Source organism: Strigops habroptila, chromosome 10 (assembly GCF_004027225.2).
Source record: "Strigops habroptila isolate Jane chromosome 10, bStrHab1.2.pri, whole genome shotgun sequence".
NCBI lineage: Eukaryota > Metazoa > Chordata > Aves > Psittaciformes > Psittacidae > Strigops > Strigops habroptila.
The window spans coordinates 27,184,168-27,206,310 of record NC_046359.1 but is presented as its reverse complement, the minus strand read 5'-3'; the positions used below and the strand labels follow the sequence as shown (position 1 = coordinate 27,206,310).

Here is a 22,143-nt window from a genome sequence, read left to right as displayed (position 1 = left end):
GCTGAAAGGTTTTCCCCTGGAAACAAAGAGACATAAGGGAGTGATGTATGATAAGACTTCCACAGAAATACCTCATCCTCACCCTCTGTCTGCCCTTTGTCTTAGCCCATCTTCTCTTGCCCCCCTTTTTGACCATTTTTAGTGCTAGCGTGCCTGCATGCAGAGCTCATGGTTTCTGATGCCAAACTCATTTCCTCCCTCCCAAGGCCATTTTCATCTTTGTTTACACAGCCATGCTGCCTAGAGAGCTGTTCCAACTGGGATTTCTGGTGGATAGCTTGCAAATAACTGTCCTTAGTTGTAAGAAACTGATAAAAGTTTCAGCATTTGGCCTTGGCCTCTAGAAGAAACTGGGAGGGGAGGGGGAGGGAAGGGAAGAAGAGGAGGAATATACATATGCAACATGCATTCACAGAGTTCAGAAAGCAAGGAGTAAATGGTATGCCTGTGATTTATTCTCATTACAACATTTTCTAAGGTCTCTCTTCCCCTGCCCAGTCTGGCAATCTGAGCTTTTGAAGCAGAGGCTTGTGAAGACAAGTTGTCTTGTTCTGTTCGTCAAACTGCAGTTTTACTGGATGCTTGGACCCCTTCAGTTGGCTTTCAGCTGGTTTGTGGCCACAAATCCTCAGTCATTTTCAGTTCTACAGTTATTTCAAGAGCTGTATATTTTACCTCCAAGCCTTTAGCTGAGGATTCTGCTGTGCTGTCACTCCTACAGAGGCCTCAGGCAGTACATGCTCCTGTCCCAGCCTTCCCTGAGCAGCTCAGTAGCACAAGTTTATGTGCTGACTTCAGCAGCCCCAGAACTGTCTTCCCTCCCCACTGATGAACTGGAGTCTGGCAACAGCAGGAGCTGGGGTGCAGGCAGGCTGATGGGAGCCCTGTGAAACATCTCCAGTGCCTGGCTGCTGTTTTCTGATCATCTGATGGCGATTTGAGAGGTCTGGCCAGGCTCGCAGTGAGGCTTCCAGCTTAGCCCAGTATGCATGAGACCTGGCTGTTGCTCTCCTCAGCCGTACACCAGGCCCATGGTAGGGATGAGCTGCAAGGCAGCAAGTTCAAACTTGCACCTCCTGGAAATTCTTCCTGGAATTTCTTTCCCTGGTGATACTAACCTGGCTCTTTTTTCACCTTTCTTAGAAGCACTGAAACTGCTCACAAATACAGATCTAGACATGGTGCCCAACTAAAGGAACTGGGAAACCTCTTTGATGTTGAAAGCTGTGTTTTATTTGTACACTTGGGATAAGCCCAGAGGCTGTCTGGGCAGCCAGGAAGTTCCAGAAAGGAATTTCCCCCCATCAAACTAGCAACCACAATAATATTTTCTCTCTTCCCATGTGGAAACTGTGTGTGCTCATTTCTAGCGCTTTTGCTTAAGAAGTTTCCCACTTTTGCAGGATCTTGGGCCCTTTCTCTGTGATGCTGCCCTTCTAAGTAAGCATTGTAGATGGAGGTTTCTTGGTTTTCACCTAAAGACCTCAATTCTGAGGCGGCAGCTGAGTTGGTTGACCCTCTCTGTGGGGGTAGGATGTTTATTTTGTCTTTGGACTCCTGGCTAGCTACATGGCAGGGCTCAGAACCACTGTGTGATCTATGCTGAGGACTGTTATCATGAGAGTGTTTGAAAAGGAAGAGAAATGAGGGAGTTGCAGTGACTGTATTTGAAGAGAAGAAGGTCAGAGATCCTTTAGTCAGATAATTCCTCTTCTCCAGCAGTTAGAGGGAGAGATTTAAAGCAAGAATCATCACTTCTCTTTGCTTGTGATTCTGAGGAGCCACGCTGCTCCTGGCTGTTACCCTGGAGCTTCCAGCTGGCCAAGCTAAGCTGCAGGCCCTGTGAGTGCTGCCCAGGCAGCCCATTACCAAGTGGGTGTCGTGGGGCCCCTTCCAGGCCTCTTTGCAGAGGAACAAATGTACCAGATAGAGTTAGAGGAGCGTGGTGTAAACGGCCATGATAACCCTGCTCTCCCTGGCTCTTGGTGTATTAGCCACACGCTGACTTTCCAATTGGCCCTAGTAATTTGCAGGTAGAGAATGGGCAGCCAGGGAGTTATAACAGAAATAGGGCTGCCCAGCAGTGCTGTTAAGAGGATCATCTCTTTTCCTTACTGCTGTCATGTGGCCTGTGCTGGCATGGTCATTGTTTCTCTGTCAAATAGTAGGGATCAGTAATTTCTGAACACCTTTGTCTTTAATTTCTTTTCTGCTTCTTTTCCTCTTCTCGTGGCAGTCTAAAACTGTATCTGCAAAACATGTATTCTGAAGAGTTCATTGCTCGGATGTGCCTAAAAGAGATGTATCTAAAAGAGAACAGAGAGTTGTCAGTCTCAGCCATCTCTGACCAGCCCCTCCTGATACTCCCTGAATGTCCAAAGTGTTTGGATAACAGTGGCTGGCTCCGGTCTGTGACGGTTTGTAGCCCTTAAGGTAACAGTGGCCAGCTCTCCCCCATGGGTGTCTCTAGCCTTAGCGAAGGGCTGCCTGGTGACCGCACACAGGATGGTTCCCAACTGCCAGCCCTACACTCCTGGTATAAAGATCACGCAGCCAGAGCTCAGAGAGCACGTGTGTGCACTGCAGCTTCACCCCTGCAGCTGCATCGTGGTGTGTTTATGTGTTTATGGTATGGAGGGGACTTGGCGTAGGTTTGCCTGTATTAGGGCTGGCACTGCACAGAGGCAGAGGTGATCCCTCCCAGAGGAGCCTACAGGCTCAGCAATTCTCTCAGTGGGAGGAGAGATGCCCTGTGGTATCTGCCACAGGTGAGCGGTGGCTGGCTCAGGGATAGAGCACAGTGCCCTTTGCCTGTTTTGTCAGTCACAGTGTTCTGGGAACAATTCTCGTTATTTCTGTTGACTGTCCTTTTCCCCTGCTTTTATCTGCATACACTGGGCTGTGGCTGAGACAGTTGGTGGATGGCCCTGCTCTGTGGCACCATTCAATGCATGCCAGGCTTTGGGCCCATGTCTCTCTCCAAGCAAGCTCTAAGCTCAGCTTTCATCCTGCTTCTGCCTTGCGATTCTCTTTTAGCATTGCCCTTGGCAGATAGATGCTGCTTTCGTGCCTGGCACTTGCTGGAGCTCCAGTGTCTATCTCAGACATCGCCCAGACAGGGCCGCAAGCGAGACCGGCTGGATAGGTTTTTTCCAGTTCACTCTCTGCCTCCCTCGGTGTAATGAGGAGAGATCCCCAATAGATGGCACTTGAATCTCTGCCTTGGATGGGTTTTTAATTGCATCCAACATCGGGATGTTCAGACCAGATGCGGCATGATCCTGCCATGGCAGAGTGTGCGGGAAAGGGGGCCGAAGAGCAGTTCATTGTGCAAGGTGGGTACCGGGTGACTTCAAAGGGTGAAAATAGCATTTCTTTCCTTATGAGAAGGCTTGGCCAGGCCTGCCTAATGGGGCCTTCTGCACCCACACACATTCCTGTTCTTGTGTCTTGCAATGTTAATGGTACACCCTGGGCAGGATAAACTGCAGAAGGTATTAGATTGTCCTCCAAGCACAACAAGAAATACAGCTCAGAGGCAATCTGTGTATTAATCCTTGCTGCACTGTCTTCACCCCTCCTGTCTGTCTTCTCTATTATACTGTTTGGCCAGGATTCCCACAGAGGTATGTCTTGCAGGGAAAATAAGATGTGGCACACCAAAAGTTGAGGCAGTTCTCCAGGGATGTCTTCCCCACGGCAGCAGCAGGAAGGCACATGTGGGTATTGTGGAAGTGAACCAGGATCCTGGCTCAGCTCACAGCCCCCTGCGCTCTCCCTGTCACTGCAATGCCATGTGCTCTCACAGGGGAAACTTGCCGCTTGCCTCCCTTCTGCTTCTGGTGTGGCCATGAGGAATTTGAAGAGATCTTCAAGCAATGCTGGAGCAGGGGCTTGGGCTTACCTTAATGGTATGCGGTGAATTTTTCATGTTTTTATCGTGTGAGCAGAGGAAACTTGGATGAGGTTTGAGATTTGGATTGATCCCAGAAGGCAGATCAACCCAAATGTGAGAAACCCACAGGAACCAAAACCAAAGCAAAGTGATCAAATGAGATGCTTGGGCAGTGAAACCGCTAAATTTTGCATAGCTCCAGCAGTGCGATCTAGTAACAGGCTAGATTACAGCCTGGAGCATACGGCTAGGGGCCAGGAGATACCACTTCTATTCTTGGATCTTCCACAGCTTTCCACAGTGACCTTTAGAAAATCAAGTAACCTTCCTCTGTCTTAGTTTTCTCCTTTGGGAATAAAACTGTTACTTACCCCTGGAAAATATTTTGCTGTGCTTGGATAGAAGTTTTTTGGTAGTGTTCTGCAACCTGTATGTGTGTGGAGGAGCAACACATCCAGACCTCTCAGGAAGCTTTCTTTCCAGTATAGGGTGCAGCAGTGTGACTTGTCGTCTACTGGGAAGCCATCTAGCATGTCAACCCTCATCCTCGGGTCAGGGATCACACAAGACGAGAGTCGCAGCAGTACATTGCAGCTCTGCTTTCTGCAAGGGCTTCTTTTCCTCTGGGGTTTGCTAAATTGCTTGTAGCCAGCTACAGCAGCGTGGCCCTGCGCCTCATGCAGAGGAGCTGCTGGATCAATGGAGAGCTTGTGATCTGCCAGTCAGTTCCTCCTGGCATTGTGGTTGTGGAGCAAGAGAGAGGCCATGGTACTTTACCAGTGCGAGGTGCAAGGTTAGCTGAGGAGGAACTTGAGAGTGTGAGTTTCTCCTAAGCCTGCTGGAACACAGAGATGTTCACGGTCACGCAGCCTGAGACAACACTGGGAGCAGGTGTGTACAGCCTGACCCTCAAAAGCCCTCGTGTACACTTCAGGTGTACCCGAAGTCGGTGTTCCTGGCTATTCTGCTTATATGGCATACAGAGCAAGAAAGAAATAGCTGCTCTGCAGGTATCTGCTGGAACACATGTAGGCAAAGGTGGGAGAAGCAGAGTTAACACAAGGAATTACAGTATTAGTTTCTCTCACATCACAAGTGCCTCATGGGCACGTGCTTTTACCACTTGTCTTGAGCAGCACTGGCCCCAGAGCAGGTTAGGCAGCCGAGCAGGAACCCACCACACTGCTACTCTGTGCCTTAGTGGGGTGGTGACAGCTTGGGTAGAGGCTGTGAGGTGATGCAAGGGACATAGCAGGTTCTGCTCTTCTCTGTTCCAGGGAGCTTTTTCAGCTTCACCTGTCCTGAGACAAACAACTGGGCCCTGGCACGTGCCTGTCCCATTGCTTGGACCTGGACAGCTCAGATGTGGGAAAGCAACCATAGCAAGTAGTTTAGGCTGACTGTGGCTTATGGGTGAGAGCTCACAGGCAAGGAAAGCTGGTGGCTCTGGAATAAGGAATGAATAAAGGCTGGGGAATTGGGCTTTGTATGGAAAATAAAATCAAATCTTGTTAAGTGACATTCACTGGGGGTAAGAAAATCGTAAAAGATTCTCAGATGTTGGGCTTTGGGATACACCTTGATTACAGTTAGGGATCAGGAGTGGTTCTTACCTAACATTTAGGTATACTATTGCATATCTACAGGGAGGATTTCTGCTTTCATCTGGCATTTTACTCTTTCCTGTTGGAAGCAGGATGCTCACCTAGTGACCTGCTCATGTGAGCTACCCCTGGTTTTCTGTACTCATGCAATAAGGAAACCAGAAGCACCTAGAACAACATATCTTAGAGACATGAGATTGGATGGTGATTTCAATTTGGTGTGAACTGGGGGGGAAGTAAGCCCGCAGTGTGAATGCAGAATTCACAGAGCAGTATGGTTTAACAGATGAGGCACTTTCTGAAGCAGGCACCTCTCAGAAGGCACTGTCCGAACAGCAGAACTGTTGGTTCTGGCTCGGGCTCTGCCTGCCGTGCTCCTTTAAGAAAAGTTTCTTTGCTCACTGGAGCCGAACCGAGGCCTTTCCTTGCAGGATGACTCTCTATCCCGCAGCCAGCGTTCCATGGGTGCTCTGTCCCTATCTCGTTACATCGTCCCTACGTGTCTGACCCCACTCCACGCCGCGGCCGGCACCCGCGGTGACGCCGGCGGGGCCCCTTTAAGCGGAGGCCCCGCCCCGTCCCGCCCGTCCCGGCCCGCGCGGCCAATGGGCGCCGCGGCTGCCGCGCCGTTTGGTACAAGTTGCGCGTCGCGGTGCGGGCGCGGGGGCGCGCGGCGCCCGGGGTCAGCGCAGCGCGATGCGGGGCTGTGCGGGACCCGCCCGGGGCGAGCGGAGCCCGGCGCCTCGGCCCGCTGTAAGCGCTGCGCCCAATGCCGCCTGTCCCCTGCAGCGCGCTGCCAGCTGCGCCTCCCTCCTTTATGAAGCGTAGCCGGGGAGGGGGTGGAAAGCGAAGGAAGTTTGGTGTTTATTTGTAGGCTTTGAAAAGGGGTTCCCTCTACCCTCCCACCGCCGAGGGCTGTAGGACACAGTGCGGTGGCGGAGCAGAGGGAGGCACAGCTGGAGCGGGCTGTCCGGAGCCTCCCCCCCACGCCGCCGTGTACCTGGGGTGCTGGATGTGAGCTCTGCGGAGCTCCTCCGAGCGCAGCAGCGGCGGCTCGGCAGATGTAGAGGCGTGCGTGTATGCTTAACCCTTTCTTGGCTCGTCGGATTTGTACCATGCTGAAGATCCTCACCAAAAAGCTCAGGAACCAGAGTTTGAACGAAATTCAACCTTTCCAGCTAAAGGTAAGAACAGCCCATTTTGTCACTGTTGGTTTTTGCACCCTTTAGGTAACTAATAACGGGGCCTTGAGGAGCTAATAGCTTGCAGTGTTTATTATGCCTGGCCAGTTTCCTCTCAGCCAGTGTGCTCAGTTGAGCTGGCCCAGGCTGTGTTCCTCTTACTGAAGTCCTGTTTCTTTGCTCTCCGGGTTGTTCTGCAGAATTCAATAGGTAATACAGAAAGGTGGATAAAGGGAGATGTATCTGTCCTTTAGAAGTATTTACTTTTAACAGGGTTCATGTTTAACTACATAGGCATTTGCTTGTCTGTCTAGTTACCTTTGTATGTGTGCAACCTCCCAGCCCTTGCCAGGCTAGAACCCCACTGTGCCAGGTACTGTACAAACATGATTTGCCTAAAATGCCTTTCAGCTCATTATTTGCATTTCTCTCTTCTGGTCCTGAAGGCCGGATTCTGAGCTGGAGTTTGCAGTCTGGCTCACTGCACTGGCCCATGCCTTTCCACACTCTGCTTACATCCTTTCTTAGTGCTTAAAAGAAAAATGAGGATCACAAATTCAGGATAAGGAACATCTAAGCCTTTCCTGCCAAATGCAAGGAGGAATTTTTGAGCCGTATATGCAATGGGATAAAATGGAGCCGTGATGAGTGAGTTACAAAAAATTACCAGATCCTGACTTGGCAAAAGTGTTGTGAACCCAGGGATACCCCCTGAAATCAGCAGAGCTGCTCTGGATTGGCATCAGTACTGTGGGAAGTGTAGTGCCTGGCCACAAATCAAAGAAGGGATCTGGGAAAAGTAGCAGCCCTCGTTGCCTGAGTTAGGGGCTGGGGATCCGTCTACCAGGCTCTAGTGGTCTTTTGTATGTGTTGCGCAGGGCGGATTGCTGTGTGGCTGCACTTCTGTGTGCTCACTGGACACGCTGATGGCAACTTGGTTAGAAGCAGTGCTGATGCTTCCTCAAAGTTTGCTGTGTCTGTGTACTTCTTCCTGTGGGGATTGCGCATTCTGTGGTTCTTGGGGGAGGCAGGATTAGACTTTATTTTTGGAAATAAAATAAGGGCAATGCTTTAGGCTGTAGTGGACCTATTCAGTGCCGTGAATCTCTGCAGAGACTGGGGGGGATTTCTCTTGAACACTGTGTTTCAAGGCCTTGTTTGTCTCTTGGAGCCTCAGGTTCAGAAACCATGAGAATCTTTGGAAAGAGCTCTGAGGGGGTGTATACAGCCTTCAGGATGCTTGGAGACATGCAGGAAGACCTGCAGGAGTGGGTATCTGCAGCCATTTTGTTCATATTAGTGCCAGGGGGGTTGCTGCAAACAGGTGGTCTGCATTTTTGCAGGCTCAGTAGAGAAGAGAGGCTTCAGCTTGCACTGGTTCTTGCAAGGCTGATGCACAGGACATCAGAGGTGTCGTTGCAGCCTGCTATGGGCAGTGGTACAATGGCTGGTTATACATGCATATGGGCAGAAAGCCAGACTTTCAAACTCTGGGTTTATGCATGTTTTGTGGGCCTTTGGGGACCATGTGCAGCTGCCTGGTCTTGGTTGAGCCTTGTGTCAGCATCTAATCACTTAACAATAACACCATGTCTTAGGTGTTGGGCCAGATCTCCTTGCAGGTGTGGACAATGGGTAGGTGTCACAGGCAGCAAGTGGTGTGGGAGCTTCCCATGGCTGCACTGTGCATGGACCCTCTGACAAGGCCAAGTGTCCTGTGCCATCTCCCTCTACTGCCCTCAGATGATGTGGGGCTGCCGGGCATGGGTCGGACTTCTGCCTGCTCAACTTCCTCATGTTGGTCTGTGCCTCTGCAAGTCTGTGTGTTTTCTGGCGCGTGTGTTACGTGCGTTATTTAAAAGGTTCAGTCTGTTGTCTTAAAACCTAGTGAAAAGTTAGTTAGATGTGAGCATAAAATCAGGTCTGTAGCAGTGTAAATGGAGAATGAGCATCTAATTTGGGTAGAATAAAAACTGATCTGCATCCACCACCCAAACCAAGGGCTTCCAGAGCTTTAAAAACAGTGTGCTTAGCTGCTCTTCTCCTTCATTAGCCACTTGCTTTTCTACTTTATGACCTTGGTTGGAAGTTCCCGAATTTAAGGAAAAGCAAGCTGCTGTTTTGTTTCCAGCTTGCAACCATTAGGCAAAGTCCCAGGAGACTGTCCTTGGATAAACTGTCAACTCATTTTTTTAAGCTTGGGAGATTTGACCAACTTTGGATTGTCAGCCAAGCTTTGGGAATCTTTTGGGGATGAAACTTCCGCCCACTTTAAGGACCTCACTTTGGTGCCATGTGTGCTGAATTGGTTTAGTATGGCTGTGATAGGTCTGCCTAGTCTTCTGCTCCTGGGAGAAGCTGAAAGGCTGCCATTGCCTCCTGTAAGTGAAATGAGGAAATACACAAGCTTTGGATGTTGATGTAATGAACTTTTCTTCTTTTTGTTCCCTACTAAAGTTGACCTTTGGGCAGTTGACAACTGGGCCTGCTCAGAGGGCTTTGACTCAAGAGGTCTGATGGTTGGTGTTGGTGGTGCTGAGGAGGTTAGTTTCCCTTTTATTGCCCTTTCACCAGAAGTCACTGTAAGGGGAAGGGAGGGATTGACAGACTGATGTTTCACCTGCTCTTGGGTAGCACTGCCAGCAGTTTGTGGTAGGAGTGGCTGGGCTGTGAAGTGTGGTAGTTAGGGTTCAAATTTGAACCCTTGGAAGTCAGGTCCCGCTGATCTTGCTTTCTCCCCCCTAGGCGCTTGTTCCACTGTAGCAGAGGTGGCTAAGTGGCAGCATGTCTGTTCCTGAGCTGTTACGGTTCATAGTCCAGCCAGTTGGCTTAGAGTCCTTCAGCTGCTGTGGCTAAATCATGAATCATCATAGAATGGTTTGGGTTGGAAGGGACCTTAAAGTTCATCTAGGTCCAACCCCCTGCCATGGGGTTGGACACCTTCCACTAGACCAGCTGTTGGCCAGGGATGGAGCAGCCACAGCTTCTCTGGGCAATCTGTGCCAGTGTCTTTCCACCCTCGCAGGGAAGAACTTCCTAATACCTAAATCTCCCCTCTGTCAGGTTAAAGCCATTCCCCCTTGTCCTATCCCTACATGCCCTTGTAAAAAGTCACTCTCCAGATTTTTTGTAGGCCCCTTTAGGCACTGGAAGCTGCTCTAAGGTCTCCCCAGAGCCTCCTCTTCTCCAGGCTGAACAACCCCAACTCTCTCAGCCTGCCTGTATAGGAGAGGTGCTCCAGTCTTCTGATCTTTGTGGCCTCCTCTGGACTTGCTTGAGCAGGTCCATGTCCCTCTTGTGTTGTTGCTTCCAGAGCTGAACACAGTACTGCAGGTGAAGTCTTATGAGAGTGGAGTGGAGGGGGAGGATCACGTCCTTCGACCTGCTGGTCACGCTCCTTTTGGTGCAGCGCAGGATACGGTTGGTTTCGGGCTGCGAGTGCACACTGCCATCTTATGTCGAGCTACTTGTCAACCAGCACCTCCAGGTCCTTCTTCTCAGGACCGCTCTTGATCCATTCTCCTCCCAGCCTGTATTTGTGCTTGGGATTGTCCCAGCCTAGATGAAGGATCTTGTACTTGGCTTTATGGGATTTCATTAGGTTTGCATGAGCCCTCCTCTCCTGCCAAGCCTGTCCAGGTCCCTCTGGATGGCTGTGTGCTGACCGCACCACACAGCTTGCTGTAGTCAGAGAACTTGCTAAGGGTGCACTGCTGTTGGCTGCTGATATTGAGCCCTTAGGTGTACTCTCCTGAGGCTTTCTACAAATGAAATGTCTTATTCATCCCTGCAGCTTGGGTTAGGGATTTCTCACACAAATGCATTTCTTCCAAATCCCTCTTCAACTCTTGTGCCCTTGCACATCTGTGTAGTAGCTAAAGTGTACGAGTCTATTTTGTAAGCTTTGCTTGCAAGCAGGCTCCTTGGGGCAGGGAGCATCTCGTTGGAACAAGTCTGTACATTGCCAGTCAAACTAAGCCCTTAATTCATGGCCCTAGGTGTTATCAGAATGAAGCACTTGGGTTGTGGGGTGTTAAAAAAGTAACTGGCTGGAACATGTAGCTGAAGAAAACTGAGCACTTTAAGGGTGGCAATTCCATTCCAACTTTGCTGTTGACGCAGACAGCTTTGGAGGTGATAGAATTGATGTCCTAATCCACAAAAGTTGTTAAATTACTTATGTGCGTGGCATATTCCTTTTTGTCCTGGGCAGAGGTAAGACAGACATGTTTGTCATTTCCTTAATGTTGCTCAATGAAGTCATAGGTGAGTCTGTTCTGGTGACATGGAACTGCATTTCTCTGCTACATCATTTTAGCTTGATGCTTGCTTACCAGAGAACTGTGGACGAGGCACTAACAAAGCCACTGTGTTGGCTCTCTTCATGTACCCTTGCAGCTTGTATGTGTGCATGCACAGCACTGGGGACCAGCAAGTCATGCTGGTTATTTTCTGCTGGTACCTGTGTCTGGAATCACCTATGAGACTCCAGTCTGGCCAGCCTAGGAATCATCCTGATCCTTCCTATATGAAGGGGGCTCACTTGGCTGTGCAAAGTGAACCTCAGGCTTGCAGGCAGTGACGTGAGTCAGTGTCCTGGTGGCAGTCGGTTATTCTGCAGAGCCAGGAGTGTGTGATTTAAATTTTTTCCTCCTCAGACCAAATGAAGAGTGAAGGAGCGTTGTTATTATTGGTGCACAGTGGGTGTGCTTTCACAGATGTGTGTAAGGGCTCATGCTTTGTATGAATGAGGACAGATTGATTTCCTTCTTTCTTTGGGCTGATTGCTTATCACGTGCTCAGCCAGCCTCTGCTCTTCAGGCTTGCTGAAGACAGCCTGGTGCAGTGAAAATTTACCTTTGTCTCTCTGCTGTGGTGTGTATGAAGGTTTTATCTCCTTCACGGGTTTTTCAGCACATCTCACCAAACAGGTTCATTCCTCCAGCTTTGCTTTTCCTCCTATTAGCACCTGGTAATGTTAGATCCTTCTGGTTTGGCTTGCTCTTGCTCAGGAGGGACACGAGCACTTGCATGAATCTAAGTGTGTAAGTACAGTTTTGGCTACTGGAATATCTATGAATATGCCTTAAGTTAGGCTTGTGATATTTTGAACTAAAATTATATTAGTGGGTTAGAAATGCTGTGATAGACTCTTAGCCAAGGGAAAGGATAGAGCAGGCAATCCCAGCCACTCAGAAACCTGAAGTTTTTGAGACTTATGCCTGAGGCATTGTAAAATAATAGGTTTGGAGTTCTTTTTACTTGGCTTCTAATGTCTAAATCTTCAAGGGTTGTCATCTTTCCTGTGCTGACATCCAGTGCTGATAATCTCCTGTAATGACTTAATTCCAGAGAGTGGGACTTTAGACAAATTGCACATGTTGCAGATACAGCGTAATGGGCAGTTCATTGATGCTAGGATAGTTCAGTGGGACATCCTCTCAGCTGCCTTCTCTCTGACCGATAGGAAAATATGGGCTAGATTAAAAGAAGAGAAATCCAGCCACCAGTGTCACAAAGAAATCTCATTACTTTTTCTTGTATTTCCCAATTCTTGATTTTTACTTGAATGAAGAATGAATTCTGAAAAGGTAATACTATGTGTTTAACTTTTGCATGAAGTTAAACAGATTTTGCTTTGCTGGACCTTGCACTTCATTTCTTGCTGTCATGCACTGTCTTATAGCTCCTGAATTTATGTTGCACTGTTTGGGATGCTGAAAGTTTTTCTGATCAGGAAAATAGCTTATAGTTTAAGTGAAAATAGAAAGCAGACCCAGGTCATAACTTATTTTAATTGTGTCTCTTGCAAAACAGTGAGTTCACCTTTTTTTAAAGTAAAAGGCAAGGCTTGCATCCACTTGAGGACATCTCTGTGGAGCGGTGGGTGGGCAGGGCCAATCTGGCCAGCTTCTCTGACTGTTCCTCAAGCATGCTGGGGCTGCAGAAGTGTTGTTGGGATGCCTCAGTATGGGAATCGGGGGCTCTGTTCCCTTTTTGGTGGGAAATACACTTCTACCCACACTGTAGGCAGCGCCAACCCCTCCTACCCCCATGCATTTATCTGTAGCCCCTGTCCTCCTGTTCTGTGGGATTTGGGTTGCCTGGTGACCCAACTCTTCCTAGCAACCAGCATCACAGGTATGTGTGCACTCAGGGCTGTTTTCTCTGCAGTAACTGTTGTACGTGGCCATGGGCAGAGCCTGTTTGTCCTCTTGCCACCGTCGACCAGCAGAGTAAGCCAGCTAAGCTGTTTTTGAATAGGCACCAGTACCACCCACAACTACTCAGCGTGAACACCAGGCAAGGACTTAGAGAAAAGCCAATTAGTTCTGACCTTTATCTGCACAGAAAGCATTCCCTGTGCAGTGCAAACTCTGCTCTGACCCAGGCCAAAAAGTCAATGTAAAGGACATATGGCCCAATGTGGCCTTGCGGAGCTGTTGCCATCCTAGTCTGCGCACAGGCCTGCCCAAGCTGTGGGGACAGGGCACACAGGTGAAGCACAGTTCAAAACAGGCTGCTTCTGGACTAACTGGGTGCCTCTGGGCATTTCTCCCCTCTCTTGCTGTGTTCTTGCTTTTAAGACTCATTATCCCTGCCATCGACTGGTCTGTTTGAGCATTGACCTGGCCTCCACATGTACCTCAGAATATACAGCATTATGAATTGTTCAGTTGTTGTAGGACAGGCATTTTGAGGCTAAAGCATCTCAGGAGGTGGCTGAGGCAGAGGGAGTGGATCTTGCATGGTAAGAAGTCTCTCCTCCTCTGTAATTACTGCAGCACGCCAACTCCTTGGCCAGGTGAATGTCTGCTGTTCTCTCTGAGACAGCCCTAGCAGAATGGGAATGCTACAACAAAATACATCATGTGAAGACCTCACTTGGTCACCTCTTCAGTCTAGCCTTCATGGAGTGTGAAATACTGTGGACACTTAGGAAAGCTTCCTGGTGGACCTGGATGTAAGAAAGTATCTTGCTTGGAAGGTTTGCACCAAAGCTGCCACATAGCTCCATGTGCGGTAATCCAAATCCCAGGCATGGGTTGACCTGAGGTTTGTTGCCTGACTGCAGGGCAGGTCCTTATCTGAGTTTAGGCTTATGAAAGGACAGGAGATGCCTGGATGAAGTACTCCCAAATACCTCAATATTCATTCATGTCCACTATGAGAGTAGGCAGACCTTGGTTTCTGACACTTCTAGGGAACAAACTATTGACTGGCCTTGGTTAGCTGGTTGATTTATCTGGGCTACAAACCTGGTTTTCAGCCACTGATTGCAAGCTGATCACAGAATCCAAGTTGTTGATGGCAAACAGATCCTGTCCCCTCACACTCATTTTGTTCAGAAATCCATCTCGTCTTACTCCTTCCTAATGGGCTGAAGTTGTTTCCATGATGCAGGCTATTTTTTTAAGTGATGTCCTTACTTCTTGTCATCAGAGGCCACAATCTGCCAAGCTCTGTATGGGCATAAGATGAGAAGAAACTTTTCTTTGGTTGAACAGGGAATTTCCTATTGTGCGGGAAGGTGCCAGACAGGCAGCTAGATCCATCCTCCAGTGTGCTGAGAGTGTGTCTGGATGTAAGCTGGGAAAATACAAAATAATCCTTCCATATCCTGTCACCCAGTGACTACACACAAGCCAAGTGGTTATTCCAGACAGTTGTCTGCAGCCAGACTGTTTTGTAGGAGAGTTCTTTTTCTTAAGTTTTATTCCTAGGTCTTGGTTATTCCAGAGAAATGAAAGTTCTTTGGCCAAAGGCTCATTAACAGGGGAGAACAGTGGTATTTGGTGTGGAGCAGATGAAGTGAAATAATCTAGCGGCTTAGAAAATCAGCAGCTTCCATGTATATATTTTTGTTCCTAGAAACCCTTTATCCTGGCTTGGACAGAACAAGTAATTCTTGGGAGACCCCTCAGTGGTCTTTTGCAGAGGGCAGCAATGCAACTTTCCCTGTCTTGCCCCTGAAATGGAACGTGGGGGTGCTGATCTATGATGTGATGCTTGGATACCGGCTCACCTCAGGTGAGTGAGGTGAGATGGATCTGCAAGAACACTGTTGGGTTTTGTTCTGTGCATCCCCTTGTTGTGCCATTGCAAGTAAATGCTTGTGCTGCGTGGCCTGCTTGCATGAATGGGGCTTGAGAGCATCCGTCCTGTGGTAGACCTATACAGCCTGTTTCCCCTGGTGTCCTATCTCCTGCAGGTGCCAGAAGTGGGCACCTAGGGGCGACTGTAAGAACAGCATGTATTTTGGTCTCTGGGACTTGAGAAGAACTGCTGTCTGTACGTTTGTAGCCCAGTGAACTTCTTTTACCTAAACCTGTCTGCTTCCCCACACCAAATCTTTGCATCCAGAACATCTTCTGGCAAAAAAATACCACACCATTAACTATGTGTTGCTGAAGGATCAGCTCTTGTTTGTTTAGGCCCTACCTCTTACTAATTTAATTTCATGGAGGAGATAGTAAACATTCAGGTTCTTTGTGTCACTCATCTCTAGCCCATTGCTCCATGTGTGGGCTGAAGAGACCACCCCTCTGGCCAGATTATCCCAGCTAGGAACCACTTGGAATCCCACAAGGCCTACCAGGAAAGGATCTGGTGCAGTGAAAGCTATTGCAAGTTCTTACATGGTTTTAACTCTTTCTTTAAAAGATGCCTGACCAGATGGATCCACGATCTGGTCTTGAAGGGTTATCCTGTATTACTGCCTTGCTCCGTGCTACAGCACAAGTTTGGTGTAAATCCATAGGGATGAAACAGCTCATGTCTGCTTGCACTCAGAAGGGTTAATGTGGGATTTTTAGAGGAGGAGAAGGCTGAAATGTCTCATGTGCTCCAAATGCATTTTCCAGCCTGACTGTAAGGCATTGTTCCTTGTGTTTGCAAAGCTGGCTAATGTAGTTCTCTGTGGCTGAGCAGAGGTGGGTGCTGAGTGAGGTCTCCCAACACAGGCAGCTTCTCCTCAGCTAATGAGGTACCTCGGGGCAGTGGCAGTTGCCCTCTCTGGGTCTGTTGAGGAGGGAATGGAACAACCGTTACCAGCTGTGTTGCCTATGGCAGCTGCTGTCAGCTGTACCTCTCTGGTGGAGGCAACCCATGCAGTGCTGGGGACTTGCTGTGAACTGCCCAAGAAGCTGGCCTGTGCAGAGGGACCTCTTCTCATCACAGCACTGTAACAACAGAGCTATGCCAGTGGGGAGGGGGTGTATTTAAATCCCTGTGGCCAAAGCAGGAATGGTTGGCGCTGGTGTGAGCAGCCATCTCTCATTCTCTCCTTTCTCAATACATGAATTACAGATAAAATTAGCTATGCTATAGGTGCCTCTCCAGTTCTAGGTGTCCCTTATGCTGTCTTCCCCCTATGTCTGAGAGGGTTGTCAGCCTGTGACAAATAGAGCTGCGTTTAATCTGACTCTGTTTGGAGCTGAGGTTCAGCAGCAAATGGGCTATAAATTACAGATGGAGCTAAGCTGCTGTATCTTAATGCAGGTTGGATGAGGCCCCGTAATGAAGGTCTTTAATCCTTCAGGCTCCTTCTTGTCTTTCTGGACTGCTTTGCTTTGTGGTGTCAACACTGCTGAGTAACACTGCTCCTGCAGAGCGTGAGCCAGGGGAATGCCAGGGCTCCATGCTGGGAGCTGTCAGAGCACTTGACCTCCTTTGCAAAGGGATCTCTTTGCAGCACAACTGTTCTGTAGGTCACTGCTTCTTTCTCATGGGTGCTTCCCAACATTTTACGCTGTTTTCCTTGCTAATTCCTTTCTGAATGTATGTAAAATGCTATCTCCCTGCATAGGATGAGTAAGTTAACAGGTGAATGCTAGTCTTCCAAGAATCTCTGCTGTGTGGAACTGAGTCTGTTCTTGTCTCTTTGCAAGCACTGTCTTTTGGAGGTTCACCTTGATTGGAGTTCAAAAGGATGATTTTGGTTTTGCTCTTCTAACAGTATTTGCCCAGAGCTTTTGAGAACAGACCCCGGGGTAGATACAGAAGCCTCAGCTGTAAGCATCAGCTGCATTCAGTTCCCTGTGATCAGAGAATATCAAGTGTCTGCTGTTTCTGGTGGCTATGGAGTCCACATGTCCATGCCCCACAGGATTATTGGTGCTGTATACCATACTGCTCTGGAGTGATGTTGAAGCATTAGGACTTGCTGTTTGTTTGGGTGTTTGTGTGTGTGTGTGTGCTTTTTTTAATTTCTTTCTTTACTTTCTGAAAGCCCCTCGTGTGTTTATCTTTAGTCTCATCTCAGCTTTGCCCTGGGAAGAGCAGGGGGAGATCGAGAAAAGGAGGTTTGATGCAGATTGACTGGGGCAAGAAAACTGATCTGGAGGGAGTGCAGGGAGCCCAGCTGTGCCCTGTGGGTTTGGCCTATCTCTTGGTGCCCCTTCCCAGTGCTGGAGCCAGCCTCACTGCAGTTGTCTCTGCATTGAGTCATCTGATTCACTCCGCTTGCAAGTGAGAATCCCCAAGCCTAGGCCAGTGCCCTGTCACCTCTGTAAGTTCTAGTCGGGTTTGGCCACAGTTATAACTTCTTTGCAGGAGCTGTAGGCAGTAGATAAACATAATCTTGCCACACAAACTATGCTCAAAACACACGTTTGTGGAATTGGGGAAGGATGAGGGAGAGGATTTAAAACAGTAAGAGGACCACCCATGCACCTCCTCCCATCCATCACTTATGTCCTCGTAGTGGCATGTAAAGCATAGTGCTTTCCTCTCAAGATCTAGGTAATCCAACTGAAACCAATGCTTCTGTAAATCAAGTTCAGCAATTGTTCCTCAGAATAGAGGGTCAGTTTCTGTGTTCTCTGTGTTCAGCAACTGTGTTCCCACCAGTTGCACCCTGAGAGTTGCCAGTCCCCATGTTTGCCTGTGTCTGTGCAAGGTCAGCATTCAACAGAAATGACATTTATATTGTTAACACGTTGTGGGCTCTGCTGCCTGGAGTGACTCTCTGCTTCTCAAATCTGTGAGACCACCAATGGTCAAGTGGACTCTGGGCCCATGCAGAAGATGATGTGTCTGACTAAACGTGCAGCATTCCTACAAAAACATGAATTTTGCTGGTTTTTGGCATGAAGCAAGCCTGGAAAATGAGGGCCTTGGGGTGCTGTGTCCCACTGGCCCATTCCTGCTTTCAGGACTCGGCCAGACAGCTGCTCTGTCGAGCAGGACAGGCTGTGAACCCTGGGTTTGAATTGTAGCCATTTGCAAGGAAATGGGGAAAGGTGTTTGAAAGCAGAGCTGCTATGAAAATTAAAAAGGAAAATAGTAGTAGTAACAATGGAAAGAAAGACTTCAGAAAGCGTTTCCAAACTAGGACTGTTCTGGCTGGAAGTTTAGCTGCTGAAGGATGCCAGCTGTAAACCCCACATTTAGTCTGGGTAGCCATATCTGGGTAGTCATATCATCCATATTATGGATATTTGAAGACTGAACTTAATCCCTAACTCTTCTTGAGGAGAGAGCAGGCATTGAGAGAGCTTGTTTTACTACCATAAATCATCCCTGTAAGATCTCTAAAATAAAATTTAAAGGAGAACTTGTGAGAGGAATTAGATGTTAATTTGAAGGTCTGTTTGACTCCTTCCTTCCTTCATCCTCATGTTGTTCCATGGCTCAAAACTGCCTTTCGGTGTCTCATCTCTCCTGCTTCCCACTTGTTTAATTGAGAGCTTCTTATAATTGGGAGGCTGGCACCTCCCTCCTTCAAGATGAGGCAGTGTCCCATAGCAACTGCAGTGATTGTTGACCTGGAAAAATAACACTGGGGAAGTGTAGTTAAAATGTTTTTACTGAAGCCAAGCAATTGAGATGGAGAAGAGCCAGGAGCAGAGCCCTGTGCTTTAGGATGCCCACGTCTCTAGCAGCTGTTCTGTAGGAATTGTGTGGCAGGGACAATGTAAGTGAGCACTGGTTTCATTTCTCCAATCTGAAGAAACGGAGATTGGTTCCTCATAGCAGAGATACCAGTAGTCATTGGTGAGCTCATCATCCCTTTCTCCTTTTGTGCCAGGAACCAGTGAGTGAGACCAGTTCCGCAAAGTCTCTTTGCAGGACTCTTGGAAGGGGCTTTACTTAGTTGCAGAGACTGCAAGTGAATGAGCCTGTGGCACAAACAGCCTTGTATGTGGCAGCACAGGCAGTATTCACCTCTGCTGGGAAAGCCACCTTGCTGGAGGTAAACTCCCTCCCTTCCAGAGGGAGATTGGGAACATGCCCTCCAGCCTGCGTGCATTCTTGATTCAAGCTGGGAATGAGGGATTGCCTGTGCTCAGTTGTATCTTTGTCTTATCCGCTCCTCAGACAAACACCCTCTGCTGCACCAAACCACATTGTTGGTGTTTTTGGTTTTAGGACAATACGGACATTAAGTGAAGTCTGTGGTTTGTTCTGCCATATAAGTGAGATTCCCTTCTATTTTGTAAGCTCCCAGATGATTCTTAAGGTAGTTACTTTTGATCCTATAACAGCAGGTTAATTTCTTTTCTGTAAGCAAAGCCAAGAGGAACTCCACTTTAGTGTGGTGGGGGGGGAGTTATTGTCTGGTGCATTTTGGGACTTAAGACTTCAAGGGTGATGGGACCCTTTAGGGACACTTCTGGCTGCAGCTAGTTGTCATTACTTAGTTGATAAACAGAGGTGTGATGAGAAAGAGAGAGATGTTTCTCTGTCTCTAGCTTTTTCTTGTATCTGCTAATTTCTTTCATGTTAAATCTCCATCAAAGTTACAAGCTTTACACTCTGTTCCCCTTAAATGCCATCTGGCTATTCTACACAAACCCATCTTTCCTTACTGGAGATCAATGCAAAATCAAATCTGTGGGGAAGCATGTCCATGTTTCCATTTGGCACGGCAGTCCTTAGCCTGGCAGAAGGCATGTCTGGTGCTGGAGCTGAAGGACCCACGTGTAAGACTGAGAACACCTCGTCAGCAGGAGGCTGCTGTCTTTGACCTTCAGATCTGATGCATTTCCTGAAGAAAGACTGGAGGATGGATGGGCACCTGTCCTTTTTCTAGCTTGTTTTTTGCCATGGCTTGTAAACATTCACGTATCTCTGTGAATTGGAGATTTTCTTCTCTTCAGTTTTGTGTGTTAAGGTACAGAGTGTACTGGGTACAGTCCTGGGCAACCTGTTCTGGTTGACTCAGCTTGGACAAGATGGTAACAAGAGATGTCTTCTAATCTAAACAGTTCTGTGATATGTATGCTGTGAGCGAAGCCATGATCTAGTGGGATCTTTGACATGGACATCAAGTTTTCTGCTGTAGCAGTGCCACAGTTCTGAGTTTGTGAGAAAAACAAGGCTGTGCTTCCTTGGATGAATGTAAATCTGTGGCTAATATAAGACAGGGACTGTGCAAGGGAGGCTGGAGGCCTGAACACAATACTGCTGTGTTTAATGGGATGCTTTTGAAGAGAGGAAGGTGTAACTGATAAAGCCTCAGAAGAGTCAAGCGAGAGAGCATTTATTTCCAATAGTCGGAGTGTTAGTCTTTGATTCCTTAGATCTTTATCGTTTCTAGAAATTATTGTTATCTGTACAGAGAGACAATCCTTTTTTTTTTATCTTCCATTAATCTTGTGTGGTGTATTATGGCAAGGAGTTTCATGTGTAAAATTTCAACTCTGCAAGATTCGTGGTTCGTCTGCCACGAGCGATGCTTCTCTGACAGGGAACGTGGGAACCAGGGTCTTGTGCACGGGAGCTTGGGAGACTTCAGTTCCCACAGCCAGCATATAATTTGTGGAAGGATTTACTAATAGAGAATGTAGAAGTACTAAAATAGAAGACCTTGTTATATGACAAATGAGAGGAAAATGATCGTATCTCTGATTAGAAGATGTGCAGACGAGGCAGGAGGGTATCTGCATGTAATGCACGCAAAATCAGAGAGGAGAGGCCATCTGAAAGCCAGTGCAGGTCATGGGACATAAGAGGCAATGTGACTTCTGAGACTTAGCATCTTTTTACTTCATTCATGCACAAAATGCACAATTGCTGGATTTTAATGCTTTTTTATGGTTAGCCTGTGATGTATATCATGAAAATATTCTAAGTTTTCAAGGTGCTGTCTAGAACAAGGGTATAATGACACCAGAGGGAATAATGGGAAAACCCGAGTCTGACTTGGGTGTAGAGAAATGGGCTACTGGTATGTTCTTCCATGAGGTGGGTGTCAGGCAGAGTGGCTCCATAGGTGCCTCTAATCGCCTTCATTCTGAAATGTTGCCTGTAAAAACCGTAGTTGGTTAAAGAGCAGATGCTTATATTTCCATGACTAGTGTCAGGATGCAAGACTGTAGGATCCCCTCTTCTCCATGAAGCCTTTCATATTGTCTTACCACTTACATTTCTTTGGGATATACTATGGGACCAAATCCACAGACCCTGTATCTTCCTGTTTGAAAGAGATTTCTCTCGCAGGTGCTCTGAACAAAGCCTCTAGAGAAGTGATCAAGGTGACTCACATGGGATTAGTATTAGGCTGCCTGTGGGACTGGTGAGGACTTAGCAGAGGAGAGTTATCCCTATAAGACTAGGGCCAGCAAAATTGCATTTCTACAGGGAGGAGTAAATGTTTTGGAAGCCCAGGACCAGTAGGCACAAAGACCTTCAAAATGTCAATCATTGACCCAAATCCAACCCCTATCTTAAGCATCTCAAGCCAGCGATGTTGTGCAGTAGCTCTCTGACCTGCATGTGCTAGATGTCATTGCCTCTCTTTTTGGAGCAGGGCCATGCCATGTATTGACATTTACATGGTACAAAAACTGGCTGATAGCTTTCCCAGGCAGAGCTGTTAAACTTCACTGAAAACCCTGCCACATCCAAATGAAAGGGTTTTATGTGGGAATGAGCCACAGGCCGAGGTCAGTACCTCTCGAGTTAGAACTGGAGCCTTAGCTTTTGTAAGGGAGACAGGACCCCGCTGGCTGTCTGTACAGCAGCTAGCACAATGGCACCTCAGTGTCAGCTGTCCCCTCTGTGAACTGCCGTGGCACAAACAAGGTATTATACCTGTTCTGGGGACAAGCAGAAGTCTGTGAATTTGGCAGTGTTCCTCAGTGCCAGCTGCCTTTCTTAAATGACACGTGTGTGTGAATGCATACAAGAAAATTGTGGTTGCAGTGAGAAAAACAACCCCCTGCGTTTACTTCAGGACTATCAGCAATGAGGGTAAAGCTGTGCCACTTTCACCATTCATCATTTGACAGCTGGGAAAGCAGTTTAAAGACTAGTAAGGAAGGAGAATATTTTCTGAGTTCTTAAGAGTTCTTAAGAGGCAATGTAAATACAGAAGGGCAAAAGGGAGCTTTAAAAAAGGAGGAGAAAAAAGGTGGCAAAAGGCTTTTGGGGGAACAAAATCCCCAAACACAGTCATGGAAGATGGCCCCAAAATAGGTGTGTAGACTTATTACCTGTGTCAGTCAGAATTTCTCCA

General features: G+C 47.9%; 1 protein-coding gene across 4 annotated transcripts in view; it reads left to right on the top strand.

Moving 5' to 3' along the window:
• The first annotated feature begins 6,161 nt into the window (after positions 1-6,161).
• Positions 6,162-22,143, top strand: part of LOC115613795 — a 57,439-nt gene continuing 41,457 nt past the window's right edge. For 2 of the 4 annotated variants that reach the window (XM_030499760.1, XM_030499758.2), the window contains exon 1: positions 6,162-6,683. In XM_030499760.1, coding sequence (XP_030355620.1) covers positions 6,579-6,683 — 105 coding nt within the window. In that variant the 5' untranslated portion in view covers positions 6,162-6,578. The remainder of the gene's footprint in view (positions 6,684-22,143) is intronic. The other 2 variants (XM_030499759.1, XM_030499757.1) reach the window with 1 other exon arrangement.